Raw genomic sequence first — 23,210 nt, 5'->3', positions numbered from 1 at the left:
AATAATGTTTCCTTTCAGCTTTTCAGCGGATAAATTAGCCGTGCCGTAATCCGAGAAGGAGAGAAATTGCTGGCAATTTTCAGATTGGAATCAGGTCTGTTTTGGCAATTTTGGGGGGAGGGAGGCAGGGACCACAGGATGGGTTGTGGTGGCAGCCGGGCTGACACTATCGAGCCCAGGTACTACGAAAGCTGGACCAGAGAGACCGAATCAACGTGGCTCACCAACACGGACTCGGATGCTCCTGTGTCAGTCATTGCTAACGGGTGCTCCCCCACCAACACGGAACCCAGTGCCCTGGAGAAAGGCTCCCTGTATGTGTACTCCAGTAAGTATAACCCTGTGTTTGAGGGAGGGTGACTGAGAAGATGGTCAGTCTACGTTGTCCGCCGTGTGTGTGAGTGACTTTAAAAATGAAGAGAGCCCGGAAATTCAAAGGGCAGCTTGGATAGAAAGGTTAGCAGCCCTTTAAGGGTTAGGGCTGAATGAGCAAAACGGTCTCTTAGTGCTACCACCCCCCCTCCCCTCTGCTGTCACATTATCTAACACACTGTCCGGGTTTCACTTAGACTCTGATTTACAATTTGCCAGTCTATTCCAGCACTGTGGCTGAGCTGAGCTTTGGAAGGTGCCTGTAATTATTGACACGAAAGCTGGCTCCGGAGTTGGGAGCAGGGCGCAGTCTGGATTCACAGCCGGGCTGGGGGCACTGGGGAGAGGGGAGGGAGTGCATTTCACAACAGGAAGGCAGCAAACCAAGACTAATACAGCTTTGTTTGAAGTGTCTGGTCGCTATGGCAACAGCACCGGCTTGCCTTCCCCAGCTCCCTTCCACCAGTTTCATCTCCCTCTTCCCAAACTGAATGCAGAGAAAGTTTGCAGTTGGCCGGGTGGGGGCAGGGTGTGGGGGTGGGGGTGAAGAGGAGGGGGGAGATACGGGTGCTTGCAGTATAGAACTCGTCCAAACTGTGCTCCTTTCTCAGTGAACATAACCACAATCGTTAAACGCTGCACTGTCAGAGCTGTTGCCAAGAATGAGAATTTAGTTTACACTGAAATAACTCAGATCTCCAAACTCAGCTCATGTACTCGTGTATCACACCGGGGGGAGGCAACTGGTGCCAGTCTTCACATCATGCACACCCAGTTCAAGCGGACATTGAATAGCTTTACACTCTTAAACGAAAATCTTGATGCAACAGTGGTTGCTGGCTTAGAGTGTCGCAGCACATCATCCAGCTCTCATGTCACATTATCATTTGGGATCATGCAGATTTGGCTCTTTAAGCCTTTTCGCATAAATCCAGTGTTCAGAATGTCTATTCTTTACTTTTTGCCCATGTTACTGGCATGTGAGTTTTACATTTGCATGCCGAGATTGGTGATTTTAAATCCCTTCACCGAGATCCACTCAATGCCTCTTCCCAGTCGAGGTATCGGGCAGTTTGTGTAACTGGAGGTCATTCTGCAAAGACATCAGGGCAGCAAGTTGAAAATCTGAGCCCAGTATTATCAAAAGCAAAATGCTGCGGAGGTTAGAAATCTGAAATAAAAAGAGAAAATGCTGGAAAAATTCAGCTGGTCTGACACTATCTGTGGACAGAGAAGCAGATTTGAAGTTTTGAGTCTTATATGACTCAGAAATACTCAATGAGTGGTAGGACACCAGGAAGTTCTGTGGAACAAAGGAACCTTGGCCACAGATCTCTGAAGACGGAAGGGCATGTTAATAGGGTGGTGAAAAAGGCAAATGGTGGTGAGGGCGGAGGGTGGGAATCACTTGCCTTTGTCAATCGAGGCATAGATTACAAAATGTTGGAGTTGTACAGAATTTAGGAGAGGCTGCAGCTAAAGTACTGTGTGCAGTTCTGGTAGCCACATTATAGGAAGGATGCAATTGCACTGGGAGGGGGTGCAGAGGGGATTCGCCAGGATGCTGTCTGGGATGGAACATTTAAGTTATGAAGAGAGGTTGGATAGGCTTGGGTTGTTTTCATTGGAACAGAGAACACTGGGGGGTGGGGGAGAGGGGCGATCTAATTGAGATGTTCAAGATTGTGAGGGACATGGACAGAGTGGATAAAGAGCATCTGTTTCCCTTAGTTGAAGAATCAGTCACAAGGGGACATATGTTGAAGGTGAGGGGCTGGAGGTTTAGACGCAAAGTGAGGAAAACTGGGCGGCACGGTGGCACAGTGGTTAGCACTGCTGTTTCACAGCTCCAGGGTCCTGGGTTCGATCCCTGGCTCGGGTCACTGTCTGTGTGGAGTTTGCATGTTCTCCTTGTGTCTGCGTGGGTTTCCCCCGGGTACTCCGGTTTCCTCCCACAGTTCAAAGATGTGCGAGTTAGGTTGATTGGCTATGCTAAGAAAATGCTCCTTAGTGTCCAGACGGCTTAGAGGGGATTAGTGGGTATAATATGGAGGGTGGGATTGTGGTCGGTGCAGACTCGATGGGCCAAAGGGCCTCTCTCTGCGCTGTGGTGTTTTATCATCTAAAAACCTTTTTTACCCAGAGGGTCTGAAATGCACTGGGAGAGTGGTAGAGGCAGGTTGCCTCACATTCTTTAAGAAGCATCTGGATGTACACTTGGCACATCATAACATTCAGGGCTATGGCCAAGTGCTGGCAGATGGGATTAGGTGGGAGTTCAGGCGTTCCTAATGTGTTGGTTCACACTCGATGGGCCAAAGGATTTCTTCCACACCGTATGAGTCTATGATTCCATGACTCTTCCGAGCATGACTACAGAATTGCACACAGCAGTGCCCTGGAAATTGATCTTCAATTCCTGGAGATTCCAAACCAACTCTTGAGGATTAACAGTAATATCATTTCCATTGTTTGGGACCTGGACCAGAACCTCAGAGTATATTATGAAGCCCGACTATTTTTCTATTTTGGCATGAATGATCCATAGGGTAATTGGTTTTAGCTAGACTGTGGAAAGGGTGGAGTGTGGGCCACGGGAAGGAAGAATTCCTGCAGTGTGCACAGGGGTACTTTCTGGAACAGTACATTTTCAGTCGTTCCAGGGAGAAAACTATGCTGGATCTGGTCCTAGGAAATGAGGAAGACCAGGTGGATAACTTCAGAGTGGGGGAGCAGTTGGTAAATAGTGACCATAATACAATAAGGTTCAATATTAAGTTAGAAAAGGATCAAAAATCAGTCATGGACTGAGATCCCAGACTGGTGGAAAAGGGAAAATTTTAGGGGTCTAAAAGTTGAACTGGAAGAGGTTGATTGGAAATACATTATGGTAAATAAAACAGTGGGAGATTTTCAAAGATGAGGCGAATAGGGTGCAAGCTAGGTACATCCCTATGAGAAATAAATATGGGGTATCCAAAGCTAGTGTACTCTGGATAGCTAAAGATATTGATGAGAAAATAAGGAATTAAAAAAGAGGTATATTATGCATGCTGGAATAATAATAGCAACAGAAATCAGGAAAAGTATCTCAAATGCAGGAGAGAGGCAAAGGGTGGAATAAGGAAGGCTAAGAGGAAGCATAAGGGAAAGATGGCAGGCTACACTAAAACAAACAGTAATATGTTCTTCATACACACTATTGGTAAAAGATTAGTGAGAGATAGAGTGGGGCCCATTAGGGACAAGCAGAATAAACTGCTCACTAAAGTGGAGGGTATGGCAGAGGTGCTAAATGAGTATTTTGCTTCTGTCTTTACCAAATTAGAAGATGGTGACAATGGCCCAGTTGAAAATGTGTGTGTTGAGCAACTGAGCAATATAGGAACAGGTAAAAAAGAGGTGTTCAAAAGACTGGTAGCATTCCAGGTAGAGAAGCCACCAGGCCCAGATGGGAGGAATCCTAGCTTGTTGAGTGAGGTACGGAAGCAAATTGTGGAGCCATTGACAGAAATTTTCCAGGCTTCTCTGAACACAGGGTTAGTCACAGGGGACTGGAGGATTGCAAATGTGATACCATTGTTTAAGAAAGAGGCAAAGAATAACCCAGGAATACAGACCTGTCGGCTGGACATCAAGAGTGGGAAAACTGACGGAGGCCATAACTTTGGATAACATAAATATACGCTTGGAGAAAAATGAATTAATATTATCGAATCAACATGGCTTTGTCAAGGGCAGGTCAGGTCTGACAAACTTAATTGAGTTATTTGATGAGGTGAGAGAGACAGTGAATGAGGGTAGTACCATAGATGTATGTTTTGACTTTCAGAAAGCATTTTGATACAGCGCTATTTGGCAGGTTGGTTAGCAAGTTAGAAATGATTGGAATTAATGGGTCCTTAGCAACATGGATTAGATGTTGGCTAAGAGATAGGGAGCAGAGTGTAGGTATAGATGGGCATTTCCCAGATTGGAGATGAGTTGAGAATGGTGCTCCCCAGAGATCAGTGTTGGAACACTTGTTTTTTTCTGATAAATGATGTAGAGATGGGTGTTGAGGACAAATTCTCTAAATTTGTAGATGATACTAAGCTGGAGAGAACAGTGAATTGTGAGGATGTCACTACGAGACTTCAGAGGGACATTTGCAAGTTGGCCAAAACGGACAGAAACCTGGCAGATGAATTTCAATGCAGCAAAATGTGAGGTGATACATTTTGTTAGCAGAAACATGGAAAGAGAGTACAGACTCAATGGTACAACTTTGAAAGGAGTACATGATCAGAGAGACTTAGGGGTTCAAGTGCATAATTCTCTGAAGGTGGCCAGGCAAGTTGAAATAGCTGTTATAAAGGCTTATAGGATTCTTGGGTTTATAAGTAGGGGCATAGAGCATAAAAGCAAGGAAATGATGCTCCACCTCTACAAATCATTGGTCAGACCACATTTGGAGTATTGTGTTCAGTTCTGGGCACCTTATTTAAGGAACGATGTTAAAGCCCTAGAGAGAAAGTGCAAGAGAGATTTACTAGAATTTTGGGTACAAGAAAAGATTGGAGAAATTGGGCTTATTCTCCTTGGTGTAGAGATGCCGGCATTGGACTGGGGTAAACACAGTAAGAAGTCTCACAACACCAGGATTAAGTCCAACCAGATTATTTGATAGTAATCCCACAAGCTTTCAGAAATGGTTTTCCTTTGTCAGGTGTGTGGAAAGTTCTGACCAGAGAAAGGCATGTAAAGACACACACAGTTTACAGAATACTGATCAGAATACAAGTCTTTGCAGCTAATCTGCTGCTTTCTTGCATCTTTGTAAAAACTTGATGTGCATGTCGATCTGCGCAAACTTCTTGGAGATCCTCTCCACTTGGATCCAGCAGTTTTCAGTGTCGATGGTAGTCATGATGTAGAGATGCTGGCGTTGGACTGGGGTAAACACAGTAAGAAGTCTCACAACATCAGGTTAAAGTCCAACCAGTTTATTTGATAGTAATCCCACAAGCTTTCGGAAACAGTGTTCCTTTGTCAGGTGTGTGGAAGGTTATTCTCCTTGGAGCAGAGAAACTGACATTACTGAGGTGTTCAAAATTATGAACAATTTTGACAGATTAAAGAAAGATATTCTGTTTCTACTAGTTGGTATGTCAGTGACTAGTGCTCACAATTTGAAGATGGTCAGGAAGAGAGTTAAGAATGAGATGAGGAGAAACCTCTTTTCTCAGAGTTATTGAAATTTGCAGTGCGTTGCCCGGGAGTGTGATGGACGTAGATTCCATAGGAGGTTTCAAAAGAGAGCGGGACACATATTTGATAGTGAATATTTATAGGGCTACGGAGATAGGGCTGGACAATGGGACTACCTGGGTAATTCTTTCAGGAGCCGGTGCAGACATGATGGGTCAGATGGCCTCCTTCTGTGCTGTAAAATTCTATGATTCTATGAAATGTGAGGAAAGGATGTTTCAGCCCGAGGAGTAATTCCACTCACAAATTAGAGATCTTTTACTCTAACAAAGTGAAACGGCTTGACTCTTAACATTGAACGATCTTTAAATATGAAAAGAAATAACTAATTTCTAACATATCGCTATTTCCGTTCCAAAGAAGTACCATTCTTCTTGGAGACCCACTTAAAATATAGCTAGTTATCACAAATAGACTTGTTGTAATGAGTGTAGGCAGTCTTGGAGTTTTTAGAGAGATGTAGAGCTTTCAGAAACCTACAAAATTCTTCTAACTTCAACCAGAACAGCCAAACTCCAATTCCAACTCCTTTCATTGCAAAAACCTGTTTTTTTGCCTTACGTAAACCATATTAGCAAATGACCTTGTCAATCAATCTAGTCTGAAATCCCAGGAGAATGTAAATAAACAAAAGTCCATTAACACTACTTAACATCACCACTTGCAAGGTTGAAATGAATAATTATTCTGCTCTCCAGCATCTGAGCTGTATTTCTTCCAGACATACTGACTACAGGTAGAAAAAAACTGAACTTTAAAACATTCTCGTGAAACATTTGAAAATTACACAATATATACACATTTTCATCACACCATTGATAAAGTTAATCAGGTTGGGTGCAAAATGGCTCCCAATTTGTTATTCCAAATTTGCATCATTGGCCAAAATCAATTTCAACAACTTATATTCTACCCTATTTGATGCGTTGTCTGCTGAGTATTTTACACCATATCCATGCTCAATATTTCAACTGAAGCAGAAAATGCTGGAAAAATAGAGGTCTGTCAACAAAAGCTAAGGAGGTTATCATTCAGGGCTTTCTGAATGTAAAATTTTCAAGTGCACAATTTCATGAGCATTAAACTTGCAAAGAAAGAAATGAAGATTTCCTGTAGCTAACGCTAAAGCATTTGAGAAGGGGAGACAAAGCGGGGCCAAGCTACAAATAAAGAATGGAAAATGTTGGAAATACCTCAGCATTGGTGAAGAGAAAAACAGAGTTAATGGGCATACTTTTTACTGACTTTCTACTAAAGAATCCACATCATCATTGACCAGAAACTTAATTGGACTGGCCATATAAATACTGTGGCTGCATTAGCAGATCAGAGACTAGGAATTCTGAGGCAAGTAGCTTACCTCCTGATTCCCTAAGGACTGAGAACTACTTACAAGGCAGGAGTAAAATGGAATATTCCTCACTTGTTTGCATGAATGTAACTCTAACAATATTCAAGAAGCTTAACACCATTCAGGACAAAAGCTATCTACTTGATTGGCTTTCAATCCACTTCCTTAAATAGTCAGTCCCTCCACTACCAGTGCACAATAGCAGCAATACCATTTGTGAGAGGTGCTGCAGCAACTTGACACGCTTCATTTGAAAGCACCTTCCAACCTGCATCAAGAACAGCAAGGGCACTAAATGCATAGAAACATTAAGTAACACTTCGGTGTAACTTGGAAATATATCATTCTTGCTTCACAATCCCAGAGCTGCCTACCTAACAGCACCATGGGTGTACCTACACCATGTGGACTGCAGCAAATCAAAGATGGCAGTTCATCACCACCTCCTCAAGGGCAATGTGCATGGGGAATAAACTCTGGCCTTGCCAGAGATACCCAAATCCCATGCACAAAGGAAAAAATAAATCGATAATGAAGAATAAGTGTGTGATCCAGTGGTGTGCACAATCTCTCCTCTAGTTGAGTCACGTTCATATAGAAAACCAGGGAACAAAGCAGAAAAATGTACATTTCTATATTTCAGTTGTTATTATTTTGCATTATTTGGTTGAAAGGACCCCTCTCCTAGCCTATTTCCCTGTGCATATTTATGCCCTTTATAAAATAATTGATTTACAGGAGAATTTCTTTCATTTAAAAGTCAGATGGCATGTGTTAGGCTGATATCATTCCCACTGGCAGGCTAAGCAAATGAATATTTTCCTTCTACCTGTCACCTGGCTGACATTTCAGCACTCCACCTGAGACTGTAAGAAGCACAATGGGTCTCCCTGAGATATCTGTCACACCAGCCGGACTGAGTGGAATCTTTAAAGGAACAGATTTCGCAATCATTTCAAAGCTGCTTTTCAAAGGGCATATTTTGAAATAAAATTTAACCAGAGCTCATTTAAGATGTGGAATCACATTTACTTTCCACACAAATCCAGTGTAGCCAACAAGGTAGAAGCACACTGATCTCCTGATTTCCAGATTAACTGTAATCTTTTCTTCCCCGAGTATTGTATTAGCCCCATTACACATACCGCGTCAACTGAAATTAATCACAGTAAATGGATTATATGGTTTGTACATTTTCACTGATGCACCGCCAGCAGTTTTATACGCAATGAGAAACCCTTATGCTGAGGATTTCAGGGATTAAAGGGTTTTTCACTCGCTAATGAGGATGATTGTCCACCTAAGAAACTGCATGTTACCGGTCATTGGTGGCAGGTGGGGAAAGAAAGAGATCTGAGCGTTCGAGTGCATAGATCTCTGATGGCTGTGAAGTGCTGTGAAACGATACCTGGGGCAATTTGAATGTTGCTTTCATCGGGCAATCAACTATAATGCAATGTATAATCTTGTATGCAAGATCGTGGTCAGGCCTCTCTTTTGGCCTCCTCACTTGGTGGTGATATTAGGGCCTTGGAAAGCTGCAGAGAGGGACCACTAGAATCGTTTTCAGCTTAAAGTTTCCTGGGTATCAAAATAAGCTGAAAAGACTGGGGGTAGGATTCTCCCAAAAAAAATTCTAAGTGTCGAATTTGCGTAAAAGCAGGAGTAAATCCTGCTGGTTTTCCCAATAGCATTTTTAAAAAGAATCTCCCACACTCTGTGCATTGCAGAGTGCACTAGAGTGAATCACGCAAAAAAATCAATGGGTGAACCTTTTCTCACATAGCGCTGAGCGGGTCATTGCGCATGCACCAATCTGTCAACACTGAGATCACTGGCCAGTCCCCTGACCCCACATCACTGGCCTTCCATAAGACATCGGAGCAGAATTAGGCCACTCAGCCCATTGAGTCTGCTCTGCCATTCAATCATGGCTGATACATTTCTCATCCCCATTCTCCAGCCTTTTCCCCATAACCTCTGATCTCTTTATTACAATAACCTATTTATCTCAGTCTTAAAGACACTCAGTGACCTGGCCTCCACAGCTTCCTGCGGCAAAGAGTTCCACAAATTCACCACTCTCTGGGTCCAGAAGGGCATCTTCTGTTTTTTTGATTTCGCTAAACTTCTATGTAAACTGGATGCTCAGGTTCATAGCCTGAGGATCATTTTTCTTTTCTTCATCGCCAAATGTAAAGATGCTCCCTCACCAGTTTAAGGAAAACACATCTCATTTTATTTATAGATTAAAACTATCCAGAGACTTGTAGTCTCATGGCTGAAGTCAGCTCCTGAGATGACTCTGAATACAGAAGCCTGCACTTACCAGGGTAATCCCCCACCCTGTTCTGTGATTAGTTCCATGGTCATCTGACGCTTACTTTGATTCTTAAAGGAACAGTTATCAAATCTGGTCTCTTGCTTCTCCCAGGAAATCTCATGGCTTTTGTGTGGTGTGAAACATGTATTTATTATGGTGCCCAAGGTATCACAATTGTATAGGGCATGATGGATGTGACAACGGCTTTTTCTGTCTGTCATTGCTCTTATATTTGTAGGTCAGGAGTGAGATGGAATACTCTTCAATTGCCTGGATAAATGCAGCTCCAATAACACTCAAGAAGCTCGACACTGTCCAGGATAATGCAGCACCCCATCCACCAGCTTAAACATTCACTCCCTCCACTGCACAGTGACAGCAGAGTGTACCAACTACAAGACGCAGTGCAACAACTCACCAAGGCTCCTTTGACAGCATCTTTCAAACTCATGACCTCTACCACCTAGAAGGAGAAGGGCAGCAGTTGCATGGGAGCACCACCACCTGCAAGTTTCCCTCCAAGCCACACACCATCCTGAGTTTGTACAAAATAGCTCACTGTTCCTTCACAGTCGCTGGGTAAAATCCTGGTGACACCCTTCCGAAAAGTGAAGTGCCATAAACTGCAGCTATTTAAAAAGTTAGCTCACTAGAACCTCTCCAGGTACTTGAAGGATGGGCATTAAATGCTGCCCTTCCAGCGATGCCCGCATCCCTTGGAAGAATACATTTTTAAAAATGTAATCTAATGTAGTCACATCAGGGCATTCAATGCCCAGTACCAATGGATGGATCATGCCTGCCCGGAAACTGAGTCATGTAGACCTTAGGTGGACAATGGATAAGTGACTTTCCTTCAGTTGACTGTGAGTGAGATTATAGGCAGAAATTCAACCCATCGTCCAAGTGAGTTAGTGAAGTTGGAACAAAAATCTTATATGGATATAGCAGCTGTCATGTCCTTGGATGTCCTAAAATACTTCACAACCAACAGCCAGTGAATTCATTTGTGCTATATCTAAATTTGCAATATTTAATATAGACAATAAAAAGATGCAATGTATTCCTCAGCGTTTAACATCTCATCTCAATGATCATTACGTAAAATAAAGAAGTAAAGATAGTTTTATTGGGGCTAAAGTGATATGGGGCAAGGTGGATTCAGGATATTGAATTTGATCATCGGCCATGATCAAAATGATTGGCGGAGCAGGCTCAAAAGGCTGAACAGCCCACTCCTGCTTTTATTTTCTATGTTTCGACGTAAGGCTGTACATTATTTTCGCAAATTAAGCTTATCTTTCGAATGATACTTCATGCATTATTTAATTAGAGGCCTCAACACTTGTTCAAATAAGAGAAAACCAAGTTGTGTGAATGCACCAAATGTCCCTCTGTTTGCTACCAGCGCAGTAACTTCCCAGCTTTAATCTCACAGAATGATTTGTATAAGCTGCATATACTTTGGAATTTACAGTGTTATTGGAAGCCCTCAAGCGTGCTACAGTTCTGCAGTTCTTCAGAGGCAGTCATATTTCAAATATGCTTTTTGAAATATTAGCTGCTTTTTCACTCTCTGTAGATGCTGCCACATATCTGCTGAGTTTTTCAGCATTTTCTGCTTCAATTTCAGATTTCTGGTATCCGCAGTACCTTGATATTAATACCTTCATTATTTTAGCTATTTTCCTCAATCTGATCTCTGGAGGTTTTAGGATATTTCTAATTTCACTGCTGTCTTTCTCTCTGTCCCTTATCTCATTTCTGCTTCTGTACTGGCTCCCTTCCCTTTGCCTAATTAGCTTGACTCCTCATCACACTCCCAACTGCACACCTCTGAATAGCTCCCACAACCTCCCCCACACTACCCTCCAATCGAACCACTGTAATTAACCTTACAGCGAGAACATTGGTCTCAGCGTTTGTTAGGTGTTCCATTCCCCCAGAGCCAGTCCCAATGCCCCAAGAGTCTGAAACTCAGCCTCCTGCACCATTTCTCCAGCCCTACATTTCCCTGCACTATCTTACAGTGCATGGCAGTAGGAGTAATCCTGACATTGCGACTTTTGAGGTCCTTTTCTTTACAATTTCTTTCCTAAATCTGAAGCTCTGCTTGAAGGGCTCCAATACTATTCCTATTGATGTCCTTAATTCAAATATACTTTTCCCAAAGGTAGGGGAGTCTAAAACCAGAGCTCATAGGTTTAAGGTGAGAGGAGAAAGATACAGTAGGGTCCAGAAGGACAATTTTTTCACACAGAGGGTGGTGAGTATCTGGAACAAGCTGACAGAGGGAGTAGCAAAGGATGTTATAATTTTGTCTTTTAAAAAGCATTTTGACAGTTACATGGATAAGATGGATATAGAGGGATATGGACCAAACACAAGCAATTGGGATGAGCTTAGTGGTTAAAAAAAAGGATGACATGGACAAGTTGGGCCGAAGGGCCTGTTTCTATGCTGTAAACATCTATGGCTCTATTATTCCTGGCTGTTCTCCTTCTCAGGTATCTTGCATCCTTTCAATAATATCCTTTACCCAGGTACCAGGGAAGGCAGTATACCATTCAAGGCTCATGTTTGTGGTTTTGGAAATGTGAATCCTTTAGGGCTATTGCATTTGGATGAAGGAAACAGATGTAAGGTTGCTAAATATGCTGATGACACAAAGCTAGGTAGGAAAGTAAATAGTCAAGATGGTATAAAGAGTCTACAAGTTAGATAGGGCTAAGCAAGTGGACAAAAATATCGCAAATGGAGTACGATGTGGGAAAATGTGAATTTGTTCACTTTGGCAGGTGGCATGGTGATACAGTGGTTAGCATTGCTCCAATGACACAGGTTCAACTGGGGCCTTGAGTGACTGTCTGTATGGGGTTTGCACATTCTCCCTGTGTCTGCATGGCTTTCTTCCAGAATGGCAGTAGGTGGGTTTTGGCATTGCTAATCACAAACAGGGACGTTGGTGTGCCAAACCCAGCAGATCCACAGGAGAAGCACCAACCCCTCTGAAAAAAGGGGCATTTGTCCCACCACTCAAATCATGAGTCACCTCTCCCCCAAGACCACCAAGGCATGAGGGTGACCTGCACCGAGCCCCCCCCTCCTCAGCTCCCATTCCCCCTCAGACACTCCACTCAGACCCCTTCCAAACTTAGGTCCCCACTCAGGACTGTCGTTCAGGCGACATACCTTGGTAATGCCAGCAGCGCACTGCCCCCTAGCACTGGCCTAGTGCCTTGGGGTCTGAGTGAGGGTCAAGAAGGTAGGTCCAGTGGCCATTTGTCTCTCTGCTGCTGTCAGGCTGCAGAGGAAAGGTCCATCAAGGATCCTGGGTATAGCGGGGTCTGAAGGAAGAAGGGGGGCCTGAATGCGAGTATGGTGGTGGGGGTTTGGATCACCTTCATACCTGTGTGATGTGAGGGGAGTACCCGTTATTTGATGGGGTGGGGGGATGGCTTTCTCTGGTGAGGGGTTGATGGTGCTCCCCTGGTCAGTGGTAGGGGGCACCATTTCATTTTTGTTTGTGTTGGGGGGGCTACTGTCACTGAGCGCAGAGATCAACATCCCAATCTTGGAGCAGCAGGGCTGGCTGGTGGGTTCCCCTAAATGACCTCATTAGCACCTTTCAGGCGGGTGAATCCCATCTGACAGAGACTGCCAACGACAGTGGGCAAGTTTCCAGCCGGCGTGAGCACTTAGCCTGAAAATGGGAAAATTGCACTCGGAATGCCAGTGAAGTTGGTCTTTGCTTTAGTAATGAGAAGTGGCCAATCTCTTTGTTCAATTGAAACTATTAATCACCATTTAAGTACTGCATCGATATTTATGATCTGACAGGCACTGTCATTATTGTATATAGTTGTTAAACATGCAATCCTTTTTCAATGCATTTCATAATAATACACAACAAAATAGAAAAAGTAGTGCTTCATGTGAGTGGGCTTACTGACCTTCTCCCTCTCGCACCACGTTTTAAAAGCTGGTTGGAAAGTTCCTGGTGGGACGAGAGCCAATGTGCAAATTGGTGCTGAATTTCCAATCTAACTCGTACATCAAATTATAGCGATGGCTCGTTGTCAATATTGCAGGATATACAAAAGGCTCATAGTTTCATTGTGGGATGGGTTTTGGCTGTTGGGATAAGGAGCTCCTTTTTGAGTGTCTGTATGATTCTAATTTTTCCTGCTGAATAAAAATGCAGCAGTTTAAAAAAAAATCTTCTTTCAAACAGATACTTCAGAAGGAGGAACTCAAACTCATACCCACGTAACCATGTGTTCGAATGTGCATGAGAAAGCGGGCACCGAGAAAAAGACATCAACTGTTGGAACAAACACTCAGATTGGGAAACATCAGCCAACACAACCAGCAACTATTAAACAGAAAAGACGGATATTCCGAACTGATGAGGTTTGTTTATTAATGACCAACAACGTCACAGGCAACCATTTTTATTGAAATTGCTGTCAGGTGGATTGACAATATTTTTGTTTTGTTTTATGAATTAATTGACACTTTCAGGGTAATGTGTCACAGAGGTAAGTTAGAGAGCTAAGCCTAATGGGCTGTAACTTCTGATGGAACATCAATTGAATTGGATCGCCACTGCGCCACAGAGATAATTACCTTAAAATCCAGATGACGTTATCTCGGCTGCCCCCTGACTCAGGCCGGGTGAGGTTTAGCAGTGCAAAACCTACTGTCCAGGGCTGCAGAGTCCAGGATAAGTAAGCCTTGCCCCTCTTTCTCTGCAGCACTAGCTGTTGTAAAACAGCTAATTTTAAAGGTTCAGGCAAGTTTAAAGGTCTTTGACAAGATGGGCGTTTAAAGTAAGTGGATAGATTCTTGAGTGGAGAAGGTGGCTTGAAGCGAGCCTTGTCTGGGAGGGGGGACGGTTAGGTGGGTTGGGCCTTGGCGGGGGTGGGGGGTTTGGGGATCAGATCTGGCTGAGCCTCGGGGTGTATTTAGGTGTTGGGCAAAGTTCTTTGAGGGGTGGGGGATCAGTGGGGAAATCCTGTGGGTGGTGGGATGAGGGAGTGGGGGAGTAGTCAGGGGATGTGGGAAGTCCCCTGGGGTTTTAGGGTGAGGGGAACCTCATGCTGTGGTCAGTGTGGCTCCCATAGTTACCCAGATACTCAAAGTGGTTTTAATTCTTCTAACTATACCTGAGCAACTATTAAGTCAGTTGGAACTAACCAAAGTTTGCGATTTAAACTGCAGTTTCTAGATGGTTCTCAGTGTAGGGTGATTTCCCATTTTGCTTTCATTTCCAGGTTAATTACCATGCAATCCTTACCTAGGAACCTCCGGGAGATCCCCTGCATATCCTTGGAGTACCTTCCAGATATGATGTCTGGACAGTACAGCCTAATATGTTCCTTTCCATTCTCCCAAAACATTCAATGTCCTATTTAGATGCTTACGGCGTATGTCTCAATTTTTATTTGCTGCTCTGGATTTTACTGAACACTGAATTTCAGTCTGATGGGGTTCCAGGTTTTCATTTTGGTTGACTCTGGAGTTTCCTCTGTGTAGTTTCTGGATTTTACTCTGGGTAGCTCTGGAGTTTCCTCTGTGTAGGTTCTGGATTTTACTCTGGGTAGCTCTGGAGTTTCCTCTGTGTAGGTTCTGGATTTTACTCTGGCTATCTCTGGTTTCCCTCTGCATAGGCTTTAGATTTAAATCTCACTAGCCTTGGACTTTTCGACTCTGTGTAGGTTTTGTATTCGACTCTGTGTCGGTTCTGGTTTTTCTCTGTATAGATTCTATTGCTGGAATTTTACTGCCTCACCCATCCAAGGCATGTAAGACCCCGCCCAAGGCCATCGGGGAATGCCGTTCTATGAGCCTCGCCCACCTCAATTCTGGGATAGGCCTATATTTCACTCTGTACTAGCTCTGGATTCTCCTGTGTGGCTTTGGATTCATTTAGAATCTGATAATTTCAGTTAAAGGTTAGTGGATTTTGTTTGATGGGCATAGTTGCTAATTTCTCTTTATCCCTGGACTAAAAGATATATGTTATGTATTTTATAAAAAAATGAATCCAACTGATTAAAAATATAGATTTAATTAGTATCATGGTGTATGCTTGTGGAGAGTCATGGGGGGGACAAGTACATACCCTGAGTAGGGAATGGAATCTGTTTGATATATGACACACATCATGACAAATGGAAGAAAATAATATCAATGAAGCAAAATGCAAAGCCATGTTTCATCTCTTCTGTGTAACAGAATTCAGTGTTAGCTTATCCCAATATCTTCTCTCCACCTCTTCCCATTCCCAGCTCAGCTCCCAACCAGGAGTTGCTATTTATCTGCCTATGGGGGTTTCACTCAATGGATTAATGCTTACCAGTTCTGCATTCTATTCCATTCTAAAGTCCCACACCCAGTTGAATGGAATGATTCTATATTCCTTCTTTCACTTTTGTAGCATGCTCTGGTATCCTAGTGTATTGCTGAACCCTACTATGTAAAATTTATTTGTTCTTTATTTTAAAATAAATTGGCTAATAACTGTGATAAAATGTGCACAAAGGAGATTTACACAAATGGATTGGGCATCTTGCTACAACAGTAATCCTAACTGTTATGGGGCTGTTACAATGTTTTTCTTGTTGTATTTAAAACTACCATTCCCCTCAAGTAGCCAGACAAAGTCAAGGCGTGGTTTCAAGATGATTTATTGAGAAAATACAGTGCTACAGGACTCCTACTAAGTCATTCAGATCAGTCAGAGTGGAGAATTCAGAAAAAAGCTTCAAATTTGATTACTAGTAATTAACATATACCAATAAAAGTATAGGAGCTTTCTCTATCCAATCACAGTTATTGATTAAAGTTACATCATGCATATGTAAGGGTATAGTGTCCAGCTAAAACATGTGCATGTTATATCATCAAAAAATGATAACTATATCTCTGACCAGTGGTACATCAACCTCCCTTTCCATTGTTCTAATGGACAAACATGAGCTGCAACTGCAAATTGTTCAATTAAATGGTCCTTGTCTCTTATCTGGATCTACTTTAATCAAGACCGGTGGTTTTCACATTGTCTTTCCCTGTGTGAGACACAGCTTGCAGCTTACATGATTTTTAAAATTGTGTGATTAACACTTTCACTCACCCATTGTGTTTCCAGATATACACTCTACCCTCCATGGTGCAGATTGCCAAAATTGCCCCATTTGTAAGCATTAAGCAAGATAGTCTTGTTAACTTTAAGCAAATTCAGGTTGATTTGAGTGAAATTAAAATTACAGAATAAAGTCTACCTGAAATCTAATTGATCATTCAGTGATTGGTTGGTGCCTTTCTCCCATGACACTATTCATAAACATGTTTTTTTCTTCATTCTTTCAATGGGATGTGACAAGACCAGCATTTGTTGCCCAGTCCTAATTGCCCTTGAACTGAGTGGCTTACACAGCCATTTCAGAAGGCTGTGAGTCTGAAGTCAAAGTGATGGCATAATGGTAGATTCCCTTCCTGAGAGGATATTAGTGAACTAGGTGGGCTTTTATGACAATGATTTCAAAATTCCAGATTTATTCATTGAATTTGAATCCCACCAGCTGCCGTGGTGGGATTTGAACCTGTGTGCCAGAACACTAGCCTTAGCCTCTGGATAACTATCCTGGATAACCTTTGGCACAGTGGTTAGCACCTAGGGACCCGGGTTCGAATGCCAGCTTGTTCCACAGTCTGTGCGGTGTCTGCACATTCTCCCCATGTTTGCATGGGTTTCCTCTAGGTGCTCAGGTCTCCCCCCTACAGTCTGAAAGATGTGCTAGTTAGGTGCATTGGCCATGTTAAAATTCTCCCTCTGTGTACTCAAACAGGCGCCGGAGTGTAACTAGAAGATTTTCACAGTAACTTCGTTGCAGTGTTAATGTAAGTCTACTTGTGACACTAATAAAATATTTTAAAATCATCTGCCACCATTTCCCCCTGAATTTAGAACTGTCAATATTGGGGAAATATGGTGAGTAAGATTTGGAATCAAACCCATTTAAACACACAAACCTCAATATGTTCAAGCTGACAAGCTGTAGCCAATCAAACAAGGGGTGCTTCACAGCTCCATGTTTAGATTGTGGAGTAAAGATATCCTCTGACCACCAGGTGTACAGACAGATGGGAAGTCTTCCAATATGTCTGAAAGGTATATGAATATCTAGTTTGAAAGGGGTATTAAAGAATATGAAGGACATTATAAAGGCAGCAAGATTTATCTCCACAAGTTCTTTCAGCTACTCTGCACTTTGAACTTCTAGTCTTCTTTGTATTCTGGCCATCATCCTCTGATCCATTTCTCACCTTGTGGAAATTTGCTCATATTTACTCTGTCCTGAAGAAACATAATCCCACTTACATTCTCAACTATTAAAACACCTTCCTTATCGCGGCAGTTGCTAGCATTATAACTTAAATTATGCACCATTTTGAAGATTGTGCTCTAACCTGGGGCCATATACCATTTGTTAAAACCTCTCCCACGTTGTTAGTCTCTTATAGACACATGCATTAGGATCTCCACCCTGCAATCAGAGATAATATAGATACAAAGGGATGTACAAAAGCAAAACAAGGTGAGACCCCTCCCTCCCCCAACACCCATCTCTGTGCAGAATGCAGAAAATTATGAGCGAGTTCACTGTGTCGTGATTCACAACTCTGAATTCTAGAGGATTTTCACAGTAACTTCATTGCAGTGTTAACGTAAGCCTTATTTGTGACTAATAAATAAACTTTAATTGTATTCTGCCTGATTCACATACACACAGTCCCTGAGAAAATCTTTAACAGAATCTATGATGGGATACTGTTAATAATAGCATACTTAATTTGGGTGATAATTAATGATATTAAAAATAATAATGCTAACTATTTTCAGGTAATTCATATTTAAAGTATTAAGTTTGAGGATCTACTAAAAAAAGACAAATATAATCAAATCATGCACACATGCTGTTGAGTTGTTGTCAAGGGTTTATTTTACCGATCGTAGAATCCCTACAGTACAGAAGCAGGCCATTCAGCCCACTGAGTCTGTACCAACTCATACCCTGACCTGTAACCATACGTATTTTACCCCGTTAATCCCCCTAACTTTTATACATGTTGGGACTCTAAGAGAAATTCAACATGACCAATCCACCTAACCTGTACATCCTTGTACTGTGGGAGGAAACTGGAGCACCCAGAGGAAACCCATGCAGACACGGGGAGGACATGCAAAACTCACCCAAGGCTGGGATCAAACCTGGATTCCTAACACTGTGAGATAGCAGTGCTAATCACTGTGCCACGGTGCCACCCTGTTTGAAATTATTTACTAATTACAGCAGCGTACCTAGTGGGACCGGAGAAAAGATGTGTCACAGTAGGAAAATTTCAGTAAAACACAATGGGGATGAATATTTACGGAGGCTTTCCTGGTAATTGTGAAGTTTCCATGGGGATCCCCCTACAATATTTAATATACAGAAGGGGCGCAATCATTCCCCACCAGCTGGGGCACGTTTTGCAATGGGTGTGTGTGGGGGGGGGCGCGGGGAGGGGGGGGGTGTGCCAATAATGTGCCAGGATGAAAAGGAGGTGTTTTCAGACAGAAGGTTCACTTACCCTGGCGGTGGCAACTCAATTATTCATGTGTTTCCTGTACTGCAGAGCAGGTCATTCTCTGCATCCCTCTGACAATAACCACCAAGGTAACCTCCTCTCAGGCCATTGTGGTGAGTTGGGTGGGCCTCGTGATCCCACCGCCAGGAAAAAGGATGTCCTTCCTGTCCTCTACAGCCAGGAAGAGAGTCTCCAAGAAGTGTGCTTGCTGCCTTCTTGAGACAATATCCTGAAGCACTGGCTCACTGTATCACTGGCTGTACCAGTGTCTTATAAATATGAAGTACAGACATGAGAGCAGACATGCAACCTCCTGCTCACAAGATGTTGCAAACCACACAGAATTAATTAGGCAGGAAGCTACATGATTGCACATAATGGTCCACCCTGCTCATCAGTGAGGAACATTCCGGGTTCCCACTCCCACCACAAAACTACTGGCAAGAGTGGGAGATTCCATCCCAAGATTATTAAAAACAGTGAAAGGATTTTTACTGTTTCACTGTTCACAATGTATATCAATGATGTGGAAATGGGGATAGAGGTAAACTATTTCTAAGGGAGGTAATGGTATAGTGGTGTTGTCACTGGATTAGTAAGCCAGAGACGCAGAGTAATGCTCTGGGGACCCAGGTTCGAATCCCACCACAGCAGAATTTGAGTTTACTAAAAATCTAGAATTAAAAAGTCTAATGATCACCATGGTATCATTGTCATAAGAACTATTTAGTTCATTAATGTCCTTTCAGGAAGGAAAATTATCATCCCTACCTCGTCTGGCCCACATGTGTCTCCAGATCTACAGTAATGTGATTGACTCTAAACTGCCCTATGAAACAGCATGGAAAGGCAGGCAATTAGGGATGGGAATTAAATGCTGGCATTGGCAACGATGCCCGCATCACATGAAATAATTGTCCAAAAACAATCCTTTGCTGTCTTGAACCTATGGTGCTTTGTCCTATTCCCACAGTTTAATTTAAAAATAGTATTCCAGATTTTTTTCAAAGTTCCTCACAGGATGTGGGGGTGTCACTAGCTCAACTAGCATTTTTATTGTGCATCCCTGACTGATTTCCCAGGTGCCAGAGTGGCATTGCCAAGGAGGACTCCCTCCCTTGTCCTCGGCCACCCCAGGGAGCCTCAATGGCCTCCAGGTCCACTGGTGAGGCCAAGTCAACTGTTCACGGGGAGCATGTCTATTCCTCGCTGGCGAGAACCTCATTGGCGAGGTCATAAAGGGGGAGGCGAACCTGGAGGATGAGGGCCGGGCTCACTAAACAGCATTTAAATGAATTTCCATACATTAACCTGCCTTTCGCCCATTTCTGATGGGACGCTGATGGTGCTGGAAATCCGGCACTTGTAAAATCGTGCTGGTGGCAAAAACCAGTGCCAGTCATGCTAAGCGCTTTACGCTCTGAAAACAGGTACAACACGATGGTAACATCACCCTCTATTACTCTGACTCTATGAACCTGGAAATGAGGCATCTAAGAGGATACTTTAGATAGTGAACAGATTGGAAAAGGTTAATCTAGAAGGGCAGCGGATACATGGGAGCACCAGAACCTGCAATTCCCCCTCGAAGCCACGCACCATCCTGACTTGAAACTATATCACCATTCCTTCACTGTCACTGGCTCAAAATCCTGGAAGTCCCTCACTAACAGCAGTGTGGGTCTACCCATGTCACATTGACAGCTGATGGGGGGGGTGGGGATACTTGTGATGAAACTTATCTTGCAAGATTTTCCCTCCAGTCACTAAAGCCGTCAAGAAGAATGGAAGGGGAAACTCCTGGCTATTTTCTTTAATAGCCACATATTTTACATAATAAACTCACCGCAACTTGGCAAGACGAGTAATCACTGCCCAAATCCCAGATTTCAAATCTTCACACCGAAGTGAATGAATGAATAATCAGATCTTTTGTTCTGGTGTGATCCATTGAAGGATCAATTTTGGCCAAGTGAAAGTCAGCACCAGTTCAAAAGCTGCATCTCGTTCCACAATTAAAGTTCACATTTGTTCACAATTCTTTGGCCATGTCACCAATCTGCAGTCATGGTAATGGTGCATAAAACACCTGTTGTCATCTACAAAAATTCAGGTCGCAAAGAACCTGCAAAGGTATTAAAAAATATATTACACCAAAGAGAAACCATTGAATGAATTCTAGCCTGTAACCTTGTTTTGGGGATTAATTGATTATTTAACTCGACTCACTTCTTGTTGAAATCCTCTTATTGTACAATTTCGTTTCAGTCATCTTATTTATTGGGGATTTCTACTGGATGCCCCACCTGAATCAGACCTCATTCTGATTTTTTGATTTGATTTGATTTATTATTGTCACATGTATTAGCATACAGTGAAAAGTATTGTTTCTTGCGCTGCTAAACAGACAAAGCATACCGTTCATAGAGAAGGAAACAATAGAGTGCAGAATGTAGTGTTACAGTCAAAGCTAGGGTGAAGAGAAAGATCAACTTAATGCGAGGCAGGTCCATTCGGAAGTCTGATGACAGCAGGGAAGAAGCTGTTCTTGAGTCAGTTGGTACGTGACCTCATTCTTTCATGCAAATCTGGGTCATATGACATAGTTTAGGCTCTCGGGTTGTCAGAAAGAGCAGTAATGCTCCTATAGGCAGGGCACAAATAATATGGGTCACTGCTTCCCACGGCAAAATCTGCTTCTGAAATCTATCCCACCAGCTAAACCTCACTGCCTGCTGCTTCAGCCTTCAGATTGTCCTGTATCATGACTGCAGTCAACAGACTGCAGTCAGAAGCTCATTCAGGCCAATAACGTCCAGCCCTTAACGGCAGAGATTTTCCACCGATAGAAATAAATTTCATCCGCTACTCACCCCTTTCATACCTCTACTTAAATCTAACTTCAGGTTTCCAAGGTATTGCAATTTTTCAGCCGAATCATAGTCTTATAAAAGCAAAATACTATGTATGCTGGAGTCCGAATAAACAGAAAATGCTCGAAAATCTCAGTAGATCGGACAGCATTTGTGGAGAGAGAATTGAGCCATGGGAATTGTAGCGGGTGGGACAAGGACCATGTAAAGGTCCATTGACCTCGGGTGGGATTTTCCAGTCTCGAGGTGAGCATGGCTGGAAAATCCCGCCTACTGTGGGGCTGGCCTGACAAAGGATCATCCAGACACAAAATGTTGGCTCGATTCTCTTGCCACAGATGCTGTCGGACCTGCTGAGATTTTCCAGCATTTTCTGTTCGTATTCTTGTAATCCACTCTCAGAAACCCAATTTTGTACAATGAATTTCAGATGCATTAATGCCAAACCCATGAAGGGTGCTTTGTTCAACATTGAGCAATCATGTTTTTCTGTATCTCCTCAGTTCTTTGTTATAATTTGATGTCTCTAACCATTTTTAAACTTAATAACCTATTTCTGCTTACTTAGAAGAAAAAACGGGATGCCAAAATGCCAGCAAAAGAAGTCAGCATTCATGTCACAAAAACTATCTGTTCAGTGGAGTCAGATGGAAGAAAACTGGAGAATTGCATGAAGTAAAAAAGCAATTAACCCCAGAGCTGACATGGCAAAGAGATCAATACTGTTTGCACTTTACAATGGATCCATTGCCATAAAAGACTTGAAGAAATGAAATGCTGAAAAAGTGAGCAGAAAATACTTTGTGCCTTGTGAACCAACATTTGAAGATGTGTTGAAAATTCAGTGATGTAGATCTTGCTAAATTATTTTTAAGAAAGCAAAGCTGAGCTGTAATTATTGTGCCAAAATGTATCTATGATTTTATGCAGAATTCTGAGTATATCCAAGATTTAAGCAACCTGAAATATGCATGTAGGTTTTCCTATGAATCTTGTTGGTCTTATTTGCAGATGGAACCAAATGGACAATGTTACACTAATTAAAGAGATCTCTTCAGTTCTCATTGATCTAGAAAGGCCTTTGATCATCCCTCGTGGTCTTTTTCCTATCCAGACTTTTGTCATTAAATTTTGACAGATGAAGTGAATTCAGAGACGGCTCACTCCATATTGATTCAAATTGCCAAAAAAAAATGCATTATTTTTTTCATCTCCTTTCCCTCTTCTCCTGCTCACCAGAGAAGTGTTTGTCGCCATAAAGAATTCTATCTGGCTAACCTTACCAATCTAACTTCTGTAGAAAATTACTCATCAATATTTTGCAGCAGTTACCACTTACAGACCCATGCTTCACACACAACAGAGTGGAATTAAAGAGTTTTGAATATCTAGTGTCATTGCTGCT

General features: G+C 42.6%; 1 protein-coding gene across 1 annotated transcript; it reads left to right on the top strand.

Annotated features, from left to right (window-relative positions):
- Positions 1–22,794, top strand: baalcb (BAALC binder of MAP3K1 and KLF4 b). The gene is made up of 3 exons (XM_080194835.1): positions 1–328; positions 13,531–13,709; positions 22,374–22,794. The coding sequence occupies exons 1-3, from the start codon at positions 139–141 to the stop codon at positions 22,482–22,484; spliced, it is 480 nt and encodes a 159-aa protein (XP_080050961.1). The 5' UTR covers positions 1–138; the 3' UTR covers positions 22,485–22,794.
- Positions 22,795–23,210: the final 416 nt, after the last annotated feature.

This window comes from Carcharhinus amblyrhynchos, chromosome 8, assembly GCF_965287045.1.
Source record: "Carcharhinus amblyrhynchos chromosome 8, sCarAmb.v2.hapA, whole genome shotgun sequence".
Classification (NCBI taxonomy): domain Eukaryota; kingdom Metazoa; phylum Chordata; class Chondrichthyes; order Carcharhiniformes; family Carcharhinidae; genus Carcharhinus; species Carcharhinus amblyrhynchos.
The sequence above is the reverse complement of the archived record's forward strand: the minus strand, read 5'-3'. Positions and strand labels throughout refer to the sequence as shown.